General features: G+C 41.8%; 4 protein-coding genes across 4 annotated transcripts; all 4 read left to right on the top strand.

The window, feature by feature from the left end:
- Positions 1-436: 436 nt before the first annotated feature.
- Positions 437-16,208, top strand: LOC306919679 (protocadherin gamma-A6-like; the record flags this gene model as incomplete). Its single annotated transcript, XM_079496234.1, has 3 exons — positions 437-532; positions 1,082-2,026; positions 15,933-16,208. The coding sequence occupies 3 exons, from the start codon at positions 437-439 to the stop codon at positions 16,206-16,208; spliced, it is 1,317 nt and encodes a 438-aa protein (XP_079352360.1).
- On the top strand, positions 2,129-9,361 carry LOC306926767 (protocadherin gamma-A6-like; the record flags this gene model as incomplete). Its single annotated transcript, XM_079506185.1, has 3 exons — positions 2,129-2,266; positions 4,147-4,827; positions 8,471-9,361. 3 exons carry the CDS (start codon positions 2,129-2,131, stop codon positions 9,359-9,361), a joined length of 1,710 nt encoding a protein of 569 aa, XP_079362311.1.
- On the top strand, positions 10,161-12,614 carry LOC306926755 (protocadherin gamma-A10-like; the record flags this gene model as incomplete). The annotated part of the gene is made up of 1 exon (XM_079506172.1): positions 10,161-12,614. One exon carries the CDS (start codon positions 10,161-10,163, stop codon positions 12,612-12,614), a length of 2,454 nt encoding a protein of 817 aa, XP_079362298.1.
- A 1,096-nt stretch (positions 16,209-17,304) lies between the features above and the next one.
- Positions 17,305-20,400, top strand: LOC306919669 (protocadherin gamma-A11-like; the record flags this gene model as incomplete). Its single annotated transcript, XM_079496224.1, has 2 exons — positions 17,305-19,638; positions 20,374-20,400. 2 exons carry the CDS (start codon positions 17,305-17,307, stop codon positions 20,398-20,400), a joined length of 2,361 nt encoding a protein of 786 aa, XP_079352350.1.
- Positions 20,401-20,986: the final 586 nt, after the last annotated feature.

Raw genomic sequence — 20,986 nt, 5'->3', positions numbered from 1 at the left:
AGCACAAGACCTGGGTTTGGATCTGAAAAGGCTCCGTTCTGGTCGGGCTCGTATCGTGACCAGACAAAGCGTACAATTTACCGAGCTGAATATAGACAAAGGGATTCTAATCGTGAATGAGAGAATAGATCGAGAGCAGCTTTGCGGCGACGTCACTCCATGTAGCTTCAGCTTCGAAATTATTCTAGAAAATCCGATGGAACTGCATCGAGTAACTGTCGAAATACTGGATGTAAATGACAACGCACCAGTCTTTCCTAATTCTGATGTTCGATTTGAAATAAGTGAATCAGCTACAATTGGTGTAAAATTTCCACTTGAGAGTGCCGAGGATCTTGACGTGGGCCAGAACACGTTGCAAAACTACATTTTGACACCGAATGATAATTTTATTTTAAAACAACATGCCAATCCAGATGGAAGTAAATATGCTGAAATGATACTCCAGAAGCCATTAGACCGAGAGGAACAACCCAGCCTTTTTCTGAAACTCATAGCAGTGGATGGAGGCACTCCACAGAGATCTGGTACAGTAAATATAGATATCACAGTTTTAGATGCCAATGATAATGCTCCTGAGTTCAACCAGTCAGTATACAGGGCTGTTGTTAGGGAAAACTCGCCAAAAGGCACTTACATCACAACAGTAAATGCTACAGACGCAGACAGTGGTTCATATGGACAAATTACATTTAGTTTCTCAAAAATGAAAGGGAGCATAGCTGATATATTTTCAATTGATGAAAATGCGGGTAGAATATCTGTGTCTGGTCAGATTGATTACGAAAAAGATAAGAAATATGAAGTTAGAGTGGAGGCCAAAGATCGCGGAGGTTTAACGGGGACCAGTAAAGTTATAATCGAGGTGTCTGATGTTAATGATAACGCCCCATTTATCAATATCATGTCTTTCTCGAGCCCCATATCCGAGGATTCCCCTCCTGGCACTACAATTGCTATTATAAATGCTCAAGATGCAGATTCGGAAAATAATGGGAAGATAGTGTGTTCTATAGATGCTAAGCTTCCGTTTAAAATCCAGTCATCTTTAACAGGCTATTATAATTTGATTTCCGATCAGCATTTTGATAGAGAGATAACACCAGAATACAACATAACGGTAACCGCATCCGATTCGGGGTCTCCCCCTCTCTCTAGCACCACAATATTAAACCTTAAAATATCTGACGTTAATGATAATGCCCCATTGTTTGATAAATCCGCATATTCTGCCTACGTCATAGAGAACAATTCCCCTGGAACGTCCATATTTACCGTCCGTGCGCTGGACACTGACTGGAATCAAAACGCGAAAATATCTTATATGGTTGAGGACACACAGGTCAGTGGTAACCCAGTCTCTAGTTATGTATCAATAAACTCTGAAACTGGAGTAATACATGCAGTGCGCTCTTTTGATTATGAACAAATGAAATCACTTCATTTAGTTGTCAAAGCTCAGGACGGTGGATCACCTCCTCTCGGTAGTAATGTGACTGTAAATATACTGATCCAGGACCAGAATGACAACGCTCCTCAGGTTCTGTATCCAGTCCAGAGTGGTGGCTCTCTGGTGGCTGAAATGGTGCCACGTTCAGCAGATGTGGGCTATCTGGTCACTAAAGTGGTGGCTGTTGATGTGGACTCAGGACAGAATGCCTGGCTGTCTTATAAACTACAGAAAGCCACAGACAGGGCGCTGTTTGAAGTGGGATTACAGAATGGAGAAATAAGAACAATCCGTCAAGTCACTGATAAAGATGCTGTGAAACAAAAGGTGACTGTTATAGTGGAGGACAACGGACAGCCCTCTCGTTCAGCTACAGTCAATGTTAACGTAGCGGTGGCTGACAGCTTCCCTGAAGTTCTCTCAGAGTTCACTGACTTTACACACAAGAAGGAGTACAATGACAACCTGACATTTTTCTTAGTGTTGGCTTTGGCTGTAGTTTCCTTTCTCTTCATCACGTGCGTAGTTGTTATTATATCAGTGAAAATATACAGATGGAGAGAGTCCCGCCTCTATCATTCCAGTCTCCCTGTGATTCCATATTATCCACCACGTTACTCAGACACTTTGGGGTCAGGGACTCTCCCTCATGTGTACAATTACGAGGTGTGCAGGACTATGGACTCCAGAAGCAGTGACATCAAATACATGCAGCCTATGAATCAAAGTTTGGTGAGCGTCGATAGTGCTGGAAATGACACTCTAACTCTGCAGCGAGAGAACAAATCAGGAGACATTTCTCAGATGTCGACTTTGGTGAGTTTGAAAATGTATTCCATTAAGAGTGTGTGTGTGTGTGTGTGTGTGTGTGTGTGTGTGTGTGTGTGTGTGTGTGTGTGTTTGTGTGTGTGTGTGTGTGTGTGTGTGTGTGTGTGTGTGTGTGTGTGTGTGTGTGTGTGTGTGTGTGTGTGTGTGTGTGTGTGTGTGTGTGTGTGTGTGTGTGTGTGTGTGTGTGTGTGTGTGTGTGTGTGTGTGTGTGTGTGTGAGATAATTATTTTACAGCGTGTATATGAGGTGGAGGCCTTCAGTGCGCTGTTATGTCGCTCTCCGTGGTCCTGAAGTTCTGAAACAGTGCCTTTTTTATATAAATATTCTATTCAATTCAGTACATTTATAATACAATTAATGCCATCATCCCTCACAAGAACGTGTACGGTATTCTGTCCAATATCTGGAGGCCTATAGGTTAATGGAGCTGTTTGAAAGACGTTTCTGTCTGTTCGTTTAATAGGCCTATACCCTCCTATTTTAATTAGCTATGTCGCACAAAATACAGTGTGTGTGTGTGTGTGGTGTGTGTGTGTGTGTGTGTGTGTGTGTGTGTGTGTGTGTGTGTGTGTGTGTGTGTGTGTGTGTGTGTGTGTGTGTGTGTGTGTGTGTGTGTGTGTGTGTGTGTGTGTGTGTGTGTGTGTGTGTGTGTGTGTGTGTGCGTGCGTGCGTGTGCGTGCGTGCGTGTGTGATTGATATACATCTTTTCTATTCAATATATTTACTTGGAGTTCACCGTTTGGACTCAAAGGGACGCTATTGTTCAGTGGAACGCTTCTGTGTATAATGCAAGCCAACCATCCCACCCATGACTGCGCAGAGTAGCCTACCTTGCGCGAGAGATTGAGTCAGATGGGTCACGACAGATATCTCTTTATCTTACAGTTAAAGAATATAGAACATCTAATTTGAATACATTTGTTTTAGGAACGGATTTTACTTTTTCCACTAACGAAGGACCACCATTCACCATTGTATTCTTTGCTATGATGGCACCTCGAAGACATATATTCCCTTTATCCGTGGGAAGGCGATTATTTTGTGGATTGCGACGTCAAATTGGCCTACTCGTTCTTTTCTTTTACATGGTTAATATAGTCGGTGGCCAGATTCGATATTCCATTCCAGAAGAGATGAGAAAGGGGTCCATTATAGGCAACGTTGCACAAGACCTAGGGTTGGATCTAAAAAGGCTGCGTTCTGGTCGGGCCCGTATTGTCAGTGGAGAAAGCGTTCAGTACACTGAGCTGAAAACAGACAAAGGGATTCTGGTCGTAAATGAGAGAATTGACAGAGAGCAGCTTTGTGCTGATGTCACTCCGTGCAGCTTCAGCTTCGAAATTATTTTGGAAAACCCAATGGAATTACACCGAGTAACTGTGGAAATTACAGACGTCAATGACCATTCGCCTGTTTTTTCCACCGAATTTATTCAATTTGAAATAAGCGAATCTGCTGCAGCTGGAGCAAAATTTCCCCTCAAGACAGGAGAAGATTCTGATGTCGGCCTTAATGCTTTACAAAACTACGTTCTATCCACTAATGATAATTTTATTTTAAAGCAGCATACAAATCCCGATGGAAGTAAGTATGCTGAAATGATCCTACAAAAGCCTCTAGACAGAGAAGATCATCCACACTTGTCCTTAAAGCTTATAGCAGTGGACGGGGGGACTCCGCAGAGATCTGGCACAGTAAATATAGATATCACCGTTTTAGACGCAAATGATAATGCTCCCGTTTTTAACCAGTCAGTCTATAGGGCTATTGTAATGGAAAACGCACATAAAGGTGCATATATCACCACATTGAATGCAACTGACTTAGACAGTGGTTCAAATGGTCAAATAACATATGGTTTTTCTCAGGTTAAAGGGACCATACCAAATACGTTCACAATCGATGAGAACACAGGCATCATATCCGTATCAGGACAGATAGATTTCGAGAAAGACAAGAAATACGAGTTCAGAGTAGAGGCAAAGGACCAGGGAGGATTGACTGATACCAGCAAAGTTATTATTGAAGTTACTGATGCCAATGATAATGCCCCAGTAATAAATATCATGTCATTCTCAAGCCCCGTGTCCGAGGATGCCCCACCTGGCACTAAGATAGCGATCATAAATATCAAAGATGCAGATTCAGAAATGAACGGGCAGCTAAAATGCTCTATAGATTTGAAACTTCCTTTTAAAATCCAATCATCTTTAACTAACTATTATAATTTGGTTTCGGATCAGACTCTTGATAGGGAGACTACACCAGAATACAACATAACTATAACTGCGACTGATTCTGGCTCTCCTCCTCTCTCCAGTGCCAAAATATTGCACCTTAGAATCTCTGACGTCAATGACAACGCCCCATTGTTTGATAAAACCGTCTATTCTGCCTACCTCACGGAGAACAATTCCCCTGGAATATCCATATTTACCGTCAGTGCACGGGACTCTGACTGGAATCAGAACGCTAGGATTTCATACATGTTGGAGGACAGTCAGGTCAGTGGCACGCCAGTCTCTAGTTTTGTATCTATAAACTCTGAAACAGGTGTTGTACATGCTGTGCGTTCTTTTGATTATGAACAAATCAAACAACTTCAAATACGTGTCAAGGCCCAGGACGGAGGCTCCCCTCCACTCAGTAACAATGTGACTCTGACGATAATTATTCAAGATCAGAACGACAACGCCCCTCAGGTTCTGTATCCAGTCCAGAGTGGTGGTTCTCTGGTGGCTGAAATGGTGCCTCGTTCAGCAGATGTGGGCTATCTGGTTACTAAAGTGGTGGCTGTTGATGTGGACTCTGGACAGAATGCTTGGCTCTGCTATAAACTGCAGAAAGTCACAGACAGGTCGTTGTTTGAAGTGGGATTACAAAATGGAGAAATTAGAACCATCCGTCAAGTCACTGATAAAGATGTTGTGAAACAAAGACTGACTGTTATAGTGGAGGACAACGGACAGCCCTCTCGTTCAGCTACAGTCAATGTTAACGTGGCGGTGGCTGACAGCTTCCCTGAAGTTCTTTCAGAGTTCACTGACTTTACACACACGGACAAAGAGTACAATGACAACCTGACGTTTTTCTTAGTCTTGGCTTTGGCTGTAGTTTCCTTTCTCTTCATCACGTGTTTAGTTGTTATTATATCAGTGAAAATATACAGATGGAGACAGTCCCGCCTCTATCATTCTAGTCTCCCAGTGATTCCATATTATCCACCACGTTACTCAGACACTTTGGGCTCAGGGACTCTCCCTCATGTGTACAATTACGAGGTGTGTAGGACGACTGACTCCAGAAAGAGTGACTTTGGCAGAGCTGGTAGTCAGAACATACTGATCATGGACCCCAGCTCTACAGGGACGATGCAACGAATACACAGTGAAAAGAGTATCCTGGATGAACCAGACTCTCCTATAGAGGTGAGTTAACAAGTGATTTAACAAATTATCACCTGAAAACACACTTAATGCGGGTTGAAATTAAATATGAAACACTATATTGGACAAAATGACGACAGCAAAAAAAACATCAATGTCCTGTGCATGTGTAAAAGCATCACGGTCGTCATTCAGGACCAATTTTCTTTCTTTGTTAATTTATCTTTGCATTGGGCAATTGTAAACGGGACTGCCTTTACAGCTTTTCAGAACCATGGACAGCGTCGAATTCGTTTAGAGCAGCCTAAACATGAAGCAGATTGTTTTCCTTTGTTTTAAACCTTTTTCGTTTCTGCTTGTTTTCGTGTCTTAGAAGCATGTTGTTAATTCTATTGCTTACGTTTCCCATTTCTTTACACAATCATTTGCAATATTATTGAACTCCGTGAGGTATTTTAGGCTGCAGGGGATGGAGGGCAGTGCTGTCTCGTATGGTCTGCTTCTCCACATTCATAGGTTGTTAGGCCACTGTTGTAGCCCCATCTAGCTGCTTTTGATCGCCCTATTCCTGTTCTCGGGCCATTTAATGTAATGATAAGACCAATGATAAAATAACTCTCCTTCCATGTTACCTATAACACTCTCTCTCACTCTCACTCTCACTCACTCACTCACTCACTCACTCACTCACTCACTCACTCACTCACACACACACACACACACACACACACACACACACACACACACACACACACACACACACACACACACACACACACACACACATATATATATATATATATATATATATATATATATATATATATATATATATATATAAATATAAATATATATATATATATATATATATATATATATATATATATAAATATATATATATATATATATATATATATCCCTTGTAAATGCTATCTGGCTTGATATACGAATTTACTATATATTTACTTGGGATTCACTGTTTGAACTCTAAGGGACGCTATTGTTCAGTGGAACGCCTCTGTGTAGTGATGCAAGCCTTTCATCCCTGCACGGACCCACCCTCTGCATTACGCTTTGCGGCGGAGAGATTCAGTCAGTTGTGGCACGAAGGATATCTTACATTTTTAAAGGCTGATATAACATCTAATTTAAATGGCCTACATTTGAGGAACGGACTATACTGTTTTTTCCCCACCAACGAAAGACCATCATTGTACTGTTATTTTCCTTTGCTAAGATGGCACCTCGAGGATATATCTTTGCCTTTTTTGCCTTATCCATGAGATGGCGATTGTGTTGTGGATTGCGACGTCAAGTTGGCCTACTCATTTGTTTCCTTTATATGGTTAATACAGTCGGTGGCCAGATTCGATATTCCATTCCAGAGGAAATGAAGAAAGGTTCTGTTATTGGTAACGTGGCACAAGACCTGGGGTTGGATACTAAAAGGCTTCGTTCTGGCCGGGCTCGTATCGTCACCGGGGAAAGCGTTCAGTACACCGAGCTGAAGACAGACAAAGGGATTCTAGTCGTGAATGAGAGGATAGACCGAGAGCAGCTTTGTGGGGACGTCACTCCTTGTAGCTTCAGCTTTGAAATGTTACTAGAAACCCCAATGGAGCTGCATCACATTACTATAGAAATATTGGATGTGAACGACAATGCTCCCTCATTTCAAAACTCTCACTTGCAGTTCGAGATCAGTGAATCGGCTATACTTGGCTCGCGTTTTGTTTTAGAGAGTGCAGATGATAGTGATGTCGGTGATAACGGTCTGCAAAACTACATTTTGACTGCGAATGATCATTTTGATTTGAAACAACATGCCAACCCAGATGGAAGCAAACATGCTGAAATGGTTCTCCAAAAGAATTTAGACAGAGAAGACCAGCCCCGCTTTTCGTTAAAACTATTAGCTGTAGATGGGGGTGTTCCTCCGAGATCTGGCACAGTGAATATAGATATTACTGTTTTAGATGTTAATGACAATGCCCCGGTTTTTAATCAATCCGTCTACAGGGCTACCGTGATGGAAAATGCACCAAAGGGCACATATGTAACTACAGTGAATGCGAGTGATGCAGATAGTGGCTTGAATGGGCAGATAACGTATTATTTTTCAAAAACCAAAATTACTATTTCTGACATATTTCATATAGACAGAGCTACTGGGACCATATCGGTGCTTGGACGGATTGATTATGAAAAGGATAAACGATTTGAAATCAGAATTGAAGCTAAAGATCAAGGTGGATTAACAGATTCAAGTAAAGTTGACATTGAGGTTACAGATGTAAATGATAATCCACCTGTCATTAACGTCATGTCATTCACTAGCCCTGTGTCTGAGGACTCTGCAACAGGCACAACCATCGGCATACTAAACGTTAAAGACTTAGATTCTGGACAAAATGGACAAGTGACTTGTACTATAGATCAAAATATTCCCTTTAAGATTAAATCAAATTTAAGGAACTACTACACTCTCTTAACTGACTCCGTGTTGGACCGTGAAACTGTTTCAGAATATAATATCACTGTAGTTGCAACGGACGCAGGATCACCTCCTCTCTCAAGCAAGAGAGCATTTCATCTCAAGATTAGTGATGTAAACGACAATGCCCCGACATTTCCTCAGACAATTTACAATGCATTTATCACAGAAAACAACTCTCCTGGCGTTTCCGTCCTTGCCATTAAGGCTATAGACACAGATGAAAACCAGAACAATCGTATTTCCTATATACTCGAAGACGGTGATATTGGCGGCTCCCCGGTCTCTGGGTATGTTTCGGTTAACGTTGAGAGCGGTGTGATACATGCAGTACGCTCGTTGGATTACGAACAAATCAAACACTTGACTTTCGTTGTTAAAGCGCAGGATGGAGGCTCTCCTCCACTCAGTAGTAATGTGACTGTAAAAATACAAATCCAGGACCAGAATGACAACGCTCCTCAGGTCTTGTACCCAGTACAGAGTGGCGGCTCTCTGGTCGCTGAAATGGTGCCTCGTTCAGCAGATGTTGGCTATTTGGTCAGTAAAGTGGTGGCAGTTGATGGGGACTCTGGACAGAATGCATGGCTCTCCTATAAACTGTATAAATACACAGACAGGGCGCTATTTGAAGTGGGGTTACAGAATGGAGAAATAAGAACAATCCGTCAAGTTACTGATAAAGATGTTGTGAAACAAAGACTGACTGTTATAGTGGAGGACAACGGACAGCCCTCTCGTTCAGCTACAGTCATTGTTAACGTGGCGGTGGCTGACAGCTTCCCTGAAGTGCTCTCAGAGTTCACTGATTTCACACAAGACAAAGAGTACAACGACAACTTGACGTTTTTCTTAGTCTTGGCTTTGGCTGTAGTTTCCTTTTTGTTTGCCACGTGTTTAGTTGTTATAATATCAGTGAAAATATACAGATGGAGACAGTCCCGCCTCTATCATTCCAGTCTCCCAGTGATTCCATATTATCCACCACGTTACTCAGACACTTTGGGGTCAGGGACTCTCCCTCATGTGTACAATTACGAGGTGTGCAGGACGACTGACTCCAGAAAGAGTGACTGTAAGTTCGGAGGAGCTGGTAGTCAGAGCATTCTGATCATGGACCCCAGTTCTACAGGGACGATGCAACGGATACAGAGTGAAAAGAGTATTCTGGATGAACAAGACTCTCCAGTAGAGGTTAGTTAACTTCTGTCTGAAGCAATCAGTGATCAGTTATTATTATTTGTGCATATTTTCATTTTATTTTGTTACAACCGTTTTCTACATATATATAGCGCATCTATTCAGCACCACGGACAGCCGCCTTTATAGTTTCCTACTATTTGGGAGTGAGAGCATGTTGGCTACTTGAACATTACACGCACGTACGCACGCACGCACACACACACGCACACGCACGCACGCACACACACACACACACACACACACACACACACACACACACACACACACACACACACACACACACACACACACACACACACACACACACACACACACACACACAGCCTCTATTGGGGCATTTCAGCACAATGGACAGAGCGTGTTTTATAGAGCAATCTGTATTTGTGTCTCGTCATATACTTGTATCATGTGGTTGGATAGTGTTCATGGACACTTTGCTTAAACTCGTGGTCTAGTATTTCGTGAAGTTGTTTACTTTATTGCAGGCTATACATTTAACGTGATGCTGAGAACATTGTCGTGTCTGTCATATCTGTATGCGTACTTGGTGTTCACTGTTTGTACTCTAAGGGACGCTATTGTTCAGTGGAACACTTCTATGTAGTCTTGCCAGTCATTCAGTGTCCCACCCTTTATATAGTCAGTTGTTTTGCTATAGGGCGGAGAGCTTCAGTCAGTTGGAAGGCGAAATTTGGTGAAGGAAAATTATACATTTCATTGAAGTCCATTTGGATTACGAATTGACAAACATTTTCTCTTTTAACGAACATTGAAGACGGTGTTTTTCTTCTCTTCGATAATGGCACCTCGAAGATTTATCCTCCCTATAAACGTGAGAGGTCTATTGCGTTTTGGACTGCAACGTAAATTTGGACTGTGTATTTTTTTCCTATGCCTACTTAATTTGGTAGGTGGGCAAATCAGGTATTCTATTCCCGAAGAGATGAAGAAGGGGTCTCTAATTGGTAATGTAGCACAAGACCTAGGGTTGGATCTCAAACGGCTCCGTTCTGGTCGGGCCCGTATCGTCACCGGAGAAAGCGTTCAGTACATCGAGCTGAAGACAGACAAAGGCATACTTGTCGTGAATGAGAGAATAGACCGAGAACAGCTTTGTGGCGACGTCACACCATGTAGCTTCAGCTTCGAAATTATTCTAGAAAATCCAATGGAATTACACCGAGTGACTGTTGAAATACTGGACATAAATGACAACGCACCAGAATTTTCCAATAAAGATGTTCGATTTGAAATAAGTGAATCAGCTACAGTTGGAGTACAATTTCCACTCGAGAGTGCCGAGGATCTTGATGTAGGACAGAACACGTTGCAAAATTACGTTTTGACACCTAATGATAATTTTATTTTGAAACAACATGCAAATCCTGACGGTAGTAAATATGCTGAAATGATACTTCAGAAATCATTAGACAGAGAGGAACAATCCAGCCTCTTTCTGAAACTAATAGCAGTAGACGGAGGAACGCCACAGAGATCTGGTACAGTAAATATAGATATCACTGTTTTAGATGCCAATGATAATGCTCCTGTGTTCAACCAGTCAGTATACAGGGCTTTTGTTAGGGAAAACTCGCCAAAAGGCACTTACATCACAACGGTAAATGCTACAGACGCAGATAGTGGTTCATATGGACAAATTACATTTAGTTTCTCAAAAATGAAAGGGAGCATAGCCGATATATTTGAAATCGATGACATTTCAGGTAAAATATCAGTTTCTGGTCAGATAGATTACGAAAAAGATAAGAAATATGAAGTTAGAGTGGAAGCCAAAGATCGAGGAGGTTTAACGGGGACCAGTAAAGTTATAATCGAGGTGTCTGATGTTAATGATAACGCCCCATTTATAAATATCATGTCTTTCTCGAGCCCCATATCCGAGGATTCTCCTCCTGGCACTACAATTGCTATTATAAATGTCAAAGATGCAGATTCCGAAAATAATGGAAAGATAGTGTGTTCTGTAGATGCCAAGCTTCCCTTTAGAATCCAGTCATCTCTAACAAGCTATTATAATTTGATTTCCGATCAGCCTTTTGATAGAGAGATGACAGCCGAATACAACATAACCATAAAAGCATCCGATTCGGGGTCCCCCCCTCTCTCCAGCACCACAACATTAAACCTTAAAATATCTGACGTTAATGATAATGCCCCATTGTTTGAAAAAGCCACATATTCTGCCTACATAATAGAGAACAATTCCCCTGGAATGTCCGTATTTACAGTAAGTGCGCTGGACACTGACTGGAATCAAAATGCCAAAATATCTTATATGGTTGAGGACACACAGGTCAGTGGTAATCCAGTCTCTAGTTATGTATCTATAAACTCTGAAACTGGAGTAATACATGCAGTGCGTTCTTTTGATTATGAACAAATGAAATCACTTAATTTAGTTGTCAAAGCTCAGGACGGTGGATCACCTCCTCTCAGTAGTAATGTGACTGTGAAAATACTGATCCAGGACCAGAATGACAACGCTCCTCAGGTTCTGTATCCAGTCCAGAGTGGTAGCTCTCTGGTGGCTGAAATGGTGCCTCGTTCAGCAGATGTGGGCTATCTGGTCACTAAAGTGGTGGCGGTTGATGTGGACTCTGGACAGAATGCCTGGCTCTCCTATAAACTACAGAAAGCCACAGACAGGGCGCTGTTTGAAGTGGGATTACAGAATGGAGAAATAAGAACAATTCGTCAAGTCAGTGATAAAGATGTTGTGAAACAAAGACTTACTGTTATAGTGGAGGACAACGGACAGCCCTCTCGTTCAGCCACAGTCAATGTTAATGTGGCAGTGGCTGACAGCTTCCCTGAAGTTCTCTCAGAATTCACTGACTTTACACACGACAAGGAATACAATGACAATCTGACATTTTACTTAGTCTTGGCTTTGACTGTAGTTTCGTTCCTTTTCATCACGTGTGTAGTTGTTATTATATCAGTCAAGATATACAGATGGAGACAGTCCCGCCTCTATCATTCCAGTCTCCCAGTGATTCCATATTATCCACCACGTTACTCGGACACTTTGGGGACAGGGACTCTCCCTCATGTGTACAATTATGAGGTGTGCAGGACGACTGACTCCAGAAAGAGTGACTGTAAGTTCGGCAGAGCTGGTAGTCAGAACATACTGATCATGGATCCCAGTTCTACAGGGACAATGCAGAGAATACAGAGTGAAAAGAGCATCCTGGATGAACCAGACTCTCCTTTGGAGGTGAGTTCATAACATACGGTTTTAATCATTAGATAATGTACATCATTTATCTCCCCATCCATCTTGGTTCCTGTGTGTGTGTGTGTGTGTGTGTGTGTGTGTGTGTGTGTGTGTGTGTGTGTGTGTGTGTGTGTGTGTGTGTGTGTGTGTGTGTGTGTGTGTGTGTGTGTGTGTGTGTGTGTGTGTGTGTGTGTGTGTGTGTGTGTGTGTGTGTGTGTGTGTGTGTGTGTGTTCGCATGTGCGAGCTCACTGAAAATATATCACATGACTCCAAATAGGGATACTACGGTTTACGTGGATATTCATCATGCGCGCGCGCGCACACACACACACACACACACACACACACACACACACACACACACACACACACACACACACACACACACACACACACACACACACACACACACCTCTCTAGAGAGAGAGAAAGAGAGAGATCTGCCCTTTTCAGCACTAAGGCATGGATAGCTCCTATTTCAATAAAGGTTCACTATCCGTCTTTGGTTCAAATTTTGAGCACAAAATATCTAACATAACTAGGTGACTGAAGGTTGAGTATATTTGTCACCGGCACCAAATTCATTATTCTCTGATAGTGTTATATTGTTTTACTATTGAATGGTGGCATTTCGTTTTACATTCCTAGAGCATGATTAGAGCATTCATAACTACTAGGCTACTACTACTACTACTACTACTACTACTACTACTACTACTACTACTACTACTACTACTACTACTACTACTACTACTACTACTACTACTACTACTACTACTACTACTACTACTACTACTAATAATAATAATAATAATAATAATATGATGTTGCATCATATCTACATGCTACTGTATGGTCTCACCATTGTAGTGATTTCCAAATGTTTTGTATTCCATGAATGAACTCTGAGCGACGCTGTTGAACAACGAAATGTTTTATTTGGGGCGTCAGTCAGTGCTAGATAGTCAGCAGTGATCCTTCTTATATCACTGCAATGTAGATAGAGAATAAGCTCGAAGAGGCTAGGCAAGACTATAGGCTAGAATCTAGATGTGTCTTTAACACATTGTGTATTATTCTGGCATGAACGTATGAGAGTAGATATTTCTTTGACCTTTTGAAAGGGTTTTGTAATTCCGAATATTTTGAGTTTACATTTTACGACATACATGGCGACATTTGGAAGAAAATGGCGTTTGTTTTGTGCACCAACGCTGATGTTGGTTTGTTTTTTACTCGTTGTCAGTGGTCAGATTCGCTATTCTATTCCAGAGGAGATGAAGAAAGGCTCTCTTATCGGTAATGTAGCACAGGACCTGGGATTGGATCTCACACGGCTTCGTTCTGGTCGGGCCCGTATCGTCACTGGAGAAAGTGTTCAGTACACCGAGCTGAAGACAGACAAAGGGATTCTAGTCGTGAATGAGAGAATAGACCGAGAACAGCTTTGTGGCGACGTCACTCCGTGCAGCTTCAGTTTTGAAATTATTTTAGAGAACCCAATGGAACTTCACCATATCACAATTGAAGTATTGGATGTCAATGATCACTCTCCAGTGTTCAAGAAAACAGACATTGCTTTGGAAATAAGTGAGTCGGCTAATATTGGTGCACGATTCTCGCTGGAAAATGCAGAAGATCCTGACGTTGGAGTCAACGGCCTGCAAAATTACATTTTAACATCAAACGACAATTTTGTTTTAAAACAACATGTAAATCCTGATGGGAGTAAATATATTGAAATTGTGTTACAGAAATCATTAGATAGAGAAGAGCAACCTCGACTGTCTCTGCAGCTGATAGCAGTAGACGGAGGCACACCGCAGAGATCTGGTACAGTAAATATTGACATCACTGTTTTAGATGCTAATGACAATGCTCCGGTTTTCAACCAGTCCGTGTATAGAGCTACAGTGATGGAAAACGCACCAAAGGGTACTAAAATTGTAACTGTTAACGCTACAGATGCAGACAGTGGATCAAACGGATATATCACATATTCACTTGCAAACCTGAAGGGCAATGTGGCTGATTTGCTATCTATAGATCCTACCTCCGGGTTATTATCGGTTTCAGGAACCATCGATTTTGAAAAAGATAAAAAGTATGAACTAAGAGTTGACGCAAAAGACCACGGTGGACTAAAAGATTCTAGTAAGGTGATAATTGAGGTTACTGACGTGAATGATAATGCACCTGTCATAAACACCATGTCATTCACTAGCCCTGTGTCTGAGGACTCTGCTCCTGGCACAACTATTGGCATAATTAATGTTAAAGACCTAGATTCGGGTGATAATGGACAGGTGACTTGTACTGTAGACCGAAATTCGCCTTTTAAAATCAAATCGAATTTAAGAAATTACTACACTTTGGTTACGGATGCTGCATTAGATCGCGAGTCTTTCTCTGACTATAACATTTCTGTAGTGGCTACCGACGCAGGATCACCCCCTCTTTCAAGTCGTAGAACCTTTCATCTAAAGGTGTCTGACGTGAACGATAATGCCCCAGTTTTTAAACGTACGATTTACAATGAGTTTATTAATGAGAATAACGCACCGGGTGTATCCGTGCTCACTGTTAGAGCTAATGACCTCGACGAAAATCAAAATGCTCGAATTTCGTATATTCTTGAAGATTCTAGTATTAATGGGTCTCCGATATCTGGATACGTATCAGTTAATACTCAGAGCGGAGTGATACATGCAGTACGCTCATTTGATTATGAACAGATCAAACAGCTGACATTTGTTGTCAAGGCGCAAGACGGAGGCTCTCCTCCACTTTGTAATAACGTGACTATAAACATACTGATCCAGGACCAGAATGACAACGCTCCTCAAGTTCTCTATCCAGTCCAGAGTGGCGGTTCTCTCGTGGCTGAAATGGTGCCTCGTTCAGCAGATGTGGGCTATCTGGTTACTAAAGTGGTGGCTGTTGACGTGGACTCTGGACAGAATGCCTGGCTCTCATATAAACTGCTGAAAACCACAGACAGGGCGCTGTTTGAAGTGGGTTTACAGAATGGAGAAATAAGAACAATCCGTCAAGTCACTGATAAAGATGTTGTGAAACAAAGACTGACTGTTATAGTGGAGGACAACGGACAGCCCTCTCGTTCAGCTGCAGTCAATGTTAACGTGGCGGTAGCTGACAGCTTCCCTGAAGTTCTCTCAGAGTTCACTGACTTTACACACGACAAGGAGTACAACGACAACCTGACGTTTTACCTAGTCTTGGCTTTGGTTGTAGTTTCCTTTCTCTTCATCACGTGTTTAGTTGTTATTATATCAGTTAAAATATACAGATGGAGACAGGCCCGCCTCTATCATTCCAGTCTCCCAGTGATTCCATATTATCCACCACGTTACTCAGACACTTTGGGGTCAGGGACTCTCCCTCACGTGTACAATTACGACGTGTGCAGGACGACTGATTCCAGACAGAGTGATTGTAAATTTGGCAGAACTGGCAGTCAAAACATACTGATCATGGACCCCAGTTTTACAGGCACAATGCAACGGATACAGAGTGAAAAAAGCATCCTGGATGAACCAGACTCTCCTCTAGAGGTGAGTCAAAGAACTCAGTCTAAAGTATAAACAATAGGAATTTGTTTTGTGCTTTATTTGGATATGTAAGGCTTTTTTCCCATCGTGATATAATGTTGTATTTTTAGAAATTAATCTGGTAGCTATTGCTGGTTTTATTTTATTTTCAGCACCATGGACAGCGTATATCGCTAGTGTGACTACTTTGTCTACAACTTCCTATGTCAATCTGTTAAACACTCTGGCGTCTGGCATTTTATTTTAAAATACTAAATTACTATCCTTTTTGTCAGGGCTGGTATGGCCGACTTATAATGGATTAATAATAGGCTACACGTCAGCACAAGCACAGGTTTTACCCCGATACCGCACTATGCCTATAAACTAGACATTTGCTTAAGGCCTTCTAATGTTTTATTCCTTAACGTGTTGCCTCGTTGAATGTACAAGTAGAGTAGGAAATGGAAATATAGTGAATGTGGTTCATGAAATAGTTTAGTTTGGTATGTTGGGTATAAAATAAATTGTTATTCGTTCATCTTTGTAATATAAGGAGCTCGATCAAATATTCCTGCCGTACTCTTACTACACAAGCTACTTTATAGTGACAGTTACTAGTGCAATGTGCATTATAAATGCTTTGCTTGTAATTGCCTTGTGGTTATTTTAAGCTTCTGCTTTATCACTTGATTAAATTAAATAATAGATTATACGCATGCATTTAACTAACTTATTTTTAATTACTTTACTACCCCACTCCTGACGACACACATGACGTTCATGCTGTTGGACTCTAAGGGACGCTGTTGGTCAATCAAAAAATATGTATCGGGCATTATCACAATCTCCACCCAGGATGTTTTCTTCCAATAGGCACAAGCAGAGGCTCAGCCCTTACATGGGGTGAGGCTATATGGAAACCTACTGGGACAGATTGTTATTTCGTTGTGGTATAAATACAATTGGAATAATTATCATTTGTTTCCTGGTAGAAATTATACAGTTGGCTTCTTAAGTATCTCTTTGAAATTCGTATTTTCTCTTTATACTATACATCATGGCGTTTGGAATATATCGCTCTGGTTATGGACGGACATGGAAACTGCTATTTTTTCTGCTTCATCTCAATCGTGCGGTCAGTGGGCAAATGCGGTATTCTATTCCAGAGGAGATGAAGAAAGGCTCTTTGATCGGTAACGTGGCACAGGACCTGGGTTTGGATCTGAAAAGGCTCCGTTCTGGTCGGGCCCGTATCGTCACTGGGGAAAGCATTCAGTACACTGAGCTGAAGACGGACAAAGGGATTCTAGTCGTGAATGAGAGAATAGACCGAGAACAGCTTTGTGGCGACGTCACTCCGTGTAGCTTTAGCTTCGAGATCCTTTTAGAAAACCCAATGGAATTGCATCATGTTACAGTCGAAATTTTAGACGTAAACGACCATTCACCCAAATTCAAGAAAGATAGCATTAATTTTGAAATTAGTGAAATAGCTAGTAATGGTGCCAGGTTTTCCTTGGCAAGTGCAGAGGACCCAGATGTAGGTGTCAATGGACTTCAGCAATATGTTTTAACCCCAAATGATAATTTCGTTTTGAAGCAACGTTCTGGTGCAGATGGAAAGAAATATGCTGAAATGGTGCTTCAGAAACCTCTAGACAGAGAGGAGCATCCCCGAATGTTTTTAAAGTTGATAGCAGTGGACGGTGGAAATCCACAGAGATCTGGTACAGTAAATATAAATATCACTGTGTTAGATGCGAACGATAATGCACCTGTATTTAATCAATCAATTTACAAAACGACGGTGATGGAAAATGCACCAAGAGGCACATATGTTACTACTGTTAACGCTAGTGATGCCGATTTGGGCACAAATAGTTTGATAACTTATTATTTTTCAGATTTCAATGGTGGCCTGACTGATATATTGTCAGTTAATGAAAACACAGGTGTGATTTTTGTAACCGGCGTGATTGACTATGAGAAAGACAAGAAATATGAATTGAGAATAGAAGCAAAAGATCAAGGAGGTTTAACAGATTCCAGTACAATTATAATTGAAGTTATTGATGTAAATGATAATGCACCTATCATCAATGTTATGTCATTCACAAGCCCCGTCTCCGAGGACTCGGCCCTTGGCACAACCATTGGCATTATTAATGTTAAGGACTTAGATTCAGGTGAAAACGGGCAGGTGAGCTGTGTTATAAACCAAAACTCCCCCTTCAAGATTAAATCAAATTTAAGAAATTACTATACGTTGGTGACTGATGCTGTATTAGATAGGGAAACTGTTTCTGACTATAACATCACTGTAGTTGCAACCGACGCAGGTTCACCCCCTCTTTCAAGTATGAGAACCTTTCATCTCAAGATCTCTGACGTTAATGATAACGTTCCAGTATTTGAAAGGAGCGTTTACAGTGCGTTTATTGGAGAGAATAACTCTCCAGGTGCAAATGTACTTACAGTTAAGGCTGAAGACCCAGATGAGACCCAGAATGCTCGCATATCTTATATCCTTGAGGAGTCTAATATTGGTGGATCTCCAGTGTCTGCATATGTGTCAGTTAATGCTGAGACCGGAGTGATACATGCAGGACGCTCCTTTGATTACGAACAGATCAAACAGCTGTCATTCGTTGTCAAAGCACAAGACGGAGGCTCTCCTCCACTCTGCAGTAATGTTACTGTAATCCTACTGATCCAGGACCAGAACGACAACGCTCCTCAGATTCTATATCCAGTTCAATCTGGTGGTTCTCTGGTTGCTGAAATGGTGCCTCGTTCAGCGGATGTGGGCTATCTGGTCACTAAAGTGGTGGCTGTTGATGGGGACTCTGGACAGAATGCCTGGCTCTCCTATAAACTGCAGAAATCCACAGACAGGGCTCTGTTTGAAGTGGGATTACAGAATGGAGAAATAAGAACAATCCGTCAAGTCACTGATAAAGACGTTGTGAAACAAAGACTGACTGTTATAGTGGAGGACAACGGACAGCCCTCTCGTTCAGCTACAGTCAATGTTAACGTGGCGGTAGCTGACAGCTTCCCCGAAGTTCTCTCAGAGTTCACTGACTTTACACACGACAAGGAGTACAACGACAACCTGACGTTTTACTTAGTCTTGGCTTTGGCTGTAGTTTCCTTTCTCTTTATCACATGTGTAGTTGTTATAATATCAGTGAAAATATACAGATGGAGACAGTCCCGCCTCTATCATTCCAGTCTCCCTGTAATTCCATATTATCCACCACGTTACTCAGACACTTTGGGCTCAGGGACTCTCCCTCATGTGTACAATTACGAGGTGTGCAGGACGATGGACTCCAGGAAGAGTGACTGTAAATTCGGCAGAGCTGGTAGTCAGAATATACTAATAATGGACCCCAGTTCTACAGGGACGATGCAACGATTACAGAGTGAAAAGAGCATCCTAGATGAACCCGACTCTCCTATAGAGGTTAGTTCACATGTATGTTTTCAGTTCATTTTATATTCATGGTTGGTAACACTTTACAATAACTAACCGTTATAACTAGTTAATGGAATTATTAATGACTTGTTAAATATGTTTTAAAAGTTGCACCAGTAAGACACCCTAAAGGGTGAGGTTGTGTGCACACAAAAGTGCCTTAAGACAAAGGTTCTGTGAGTGCTGGTGTTTTCTCTTTTAGAGATTACCTTTTTCAAAATGCGTGCACACATCCACATGGGTGACAGCAGACTGCTGGGTGAGCGCTGGCGCTTTGGCATGGGGGGTCAGATCAACATATGTACTGGCCATGGAGCGTGTCTTGAGTGTACAGGGTTTGATGAAGTCAGATCAACATATATGGAATGTCAGAACATGTCAGATCTAAGGGTGGCACTGTGTCTTTACTTGAGTGTACAGGGTTTCGTAATTTCCGGGCCTGTTGAGAACTCTAGTTTTCGCCACGCGGCTGCACTAATAACTTTGAGCGGGCCCATCTAGAGTTTGAATGTGCATGCAGGTATCAGTTACAAGGGAGACATCGAAGAGGAAGGATGGGTGGGGAAGAATCTACATAATTATGGAATGTCAGAACAGGTCAGCTCCATATAATGAGATCTAAAGGTCTGAGGTTTGAGGTCAGATGTTGCTGGCCGGCTCCATATATGCAGATCTAGGTGATCCAGTCTCCAGGATTTGTTGAGGTCAGTGTCGTGATCTCCATGTGATCTTCAGTGTTGTGGAGTGTGTAACGAGGCGTGACGGACTGACGGCCATATATGGTGGCATGACCATTCTTACCCCTACATACATACATACATACATACATACATACATACATACATACATACATACATACATACATACACACATACACACATACACACAGTACACACAGTACACACACACAGTACACACACACACACAGTACACACACACAGTACACACACACACACACACACACACACACACACACACACACACACACACACACACACACACACACACACACACACACACACACACACACACAGCCGATCACCAAACGTACCTTGGTTACGTCATCAAGAATGGTGGTCCCTTATTGGCCAGTGGACAACACCGACATACATACATAGGCCTACATACATACCCAGCCAATCCCTTACAACACCAACATATACATACCCAGCCGATCGCAGTACTTGCGCGCTCTGCTTGCGCAAGTAATAACTGCCAGTAAGCAAAAGCCATGTTGTCAACTCAATTTACTTTTCTAACATCTATACAAAAAAGGCGACCCGCATAGCCTTTAATAAGTGACTAACAAATCATGATTTAAATGTAATAAATGCACTTGTTAAGACCA

The sequence above is a fragment of the Electrona antarctica genome (assembly GCF_951216825.1).
Source record: "Electrona antarctica genome assembly, chromosome: 1".
NCBI classification, from domain to species: domain Eukaryota; kingdom Metazoa; phylum Chordata; class Actinopteri; order Myctophiformes; family Myctophidae; genus Electrona; species Electrona antarctica.
This window is presented reverse-complemented; position numbering and strand designations above follow the sequence as displayed.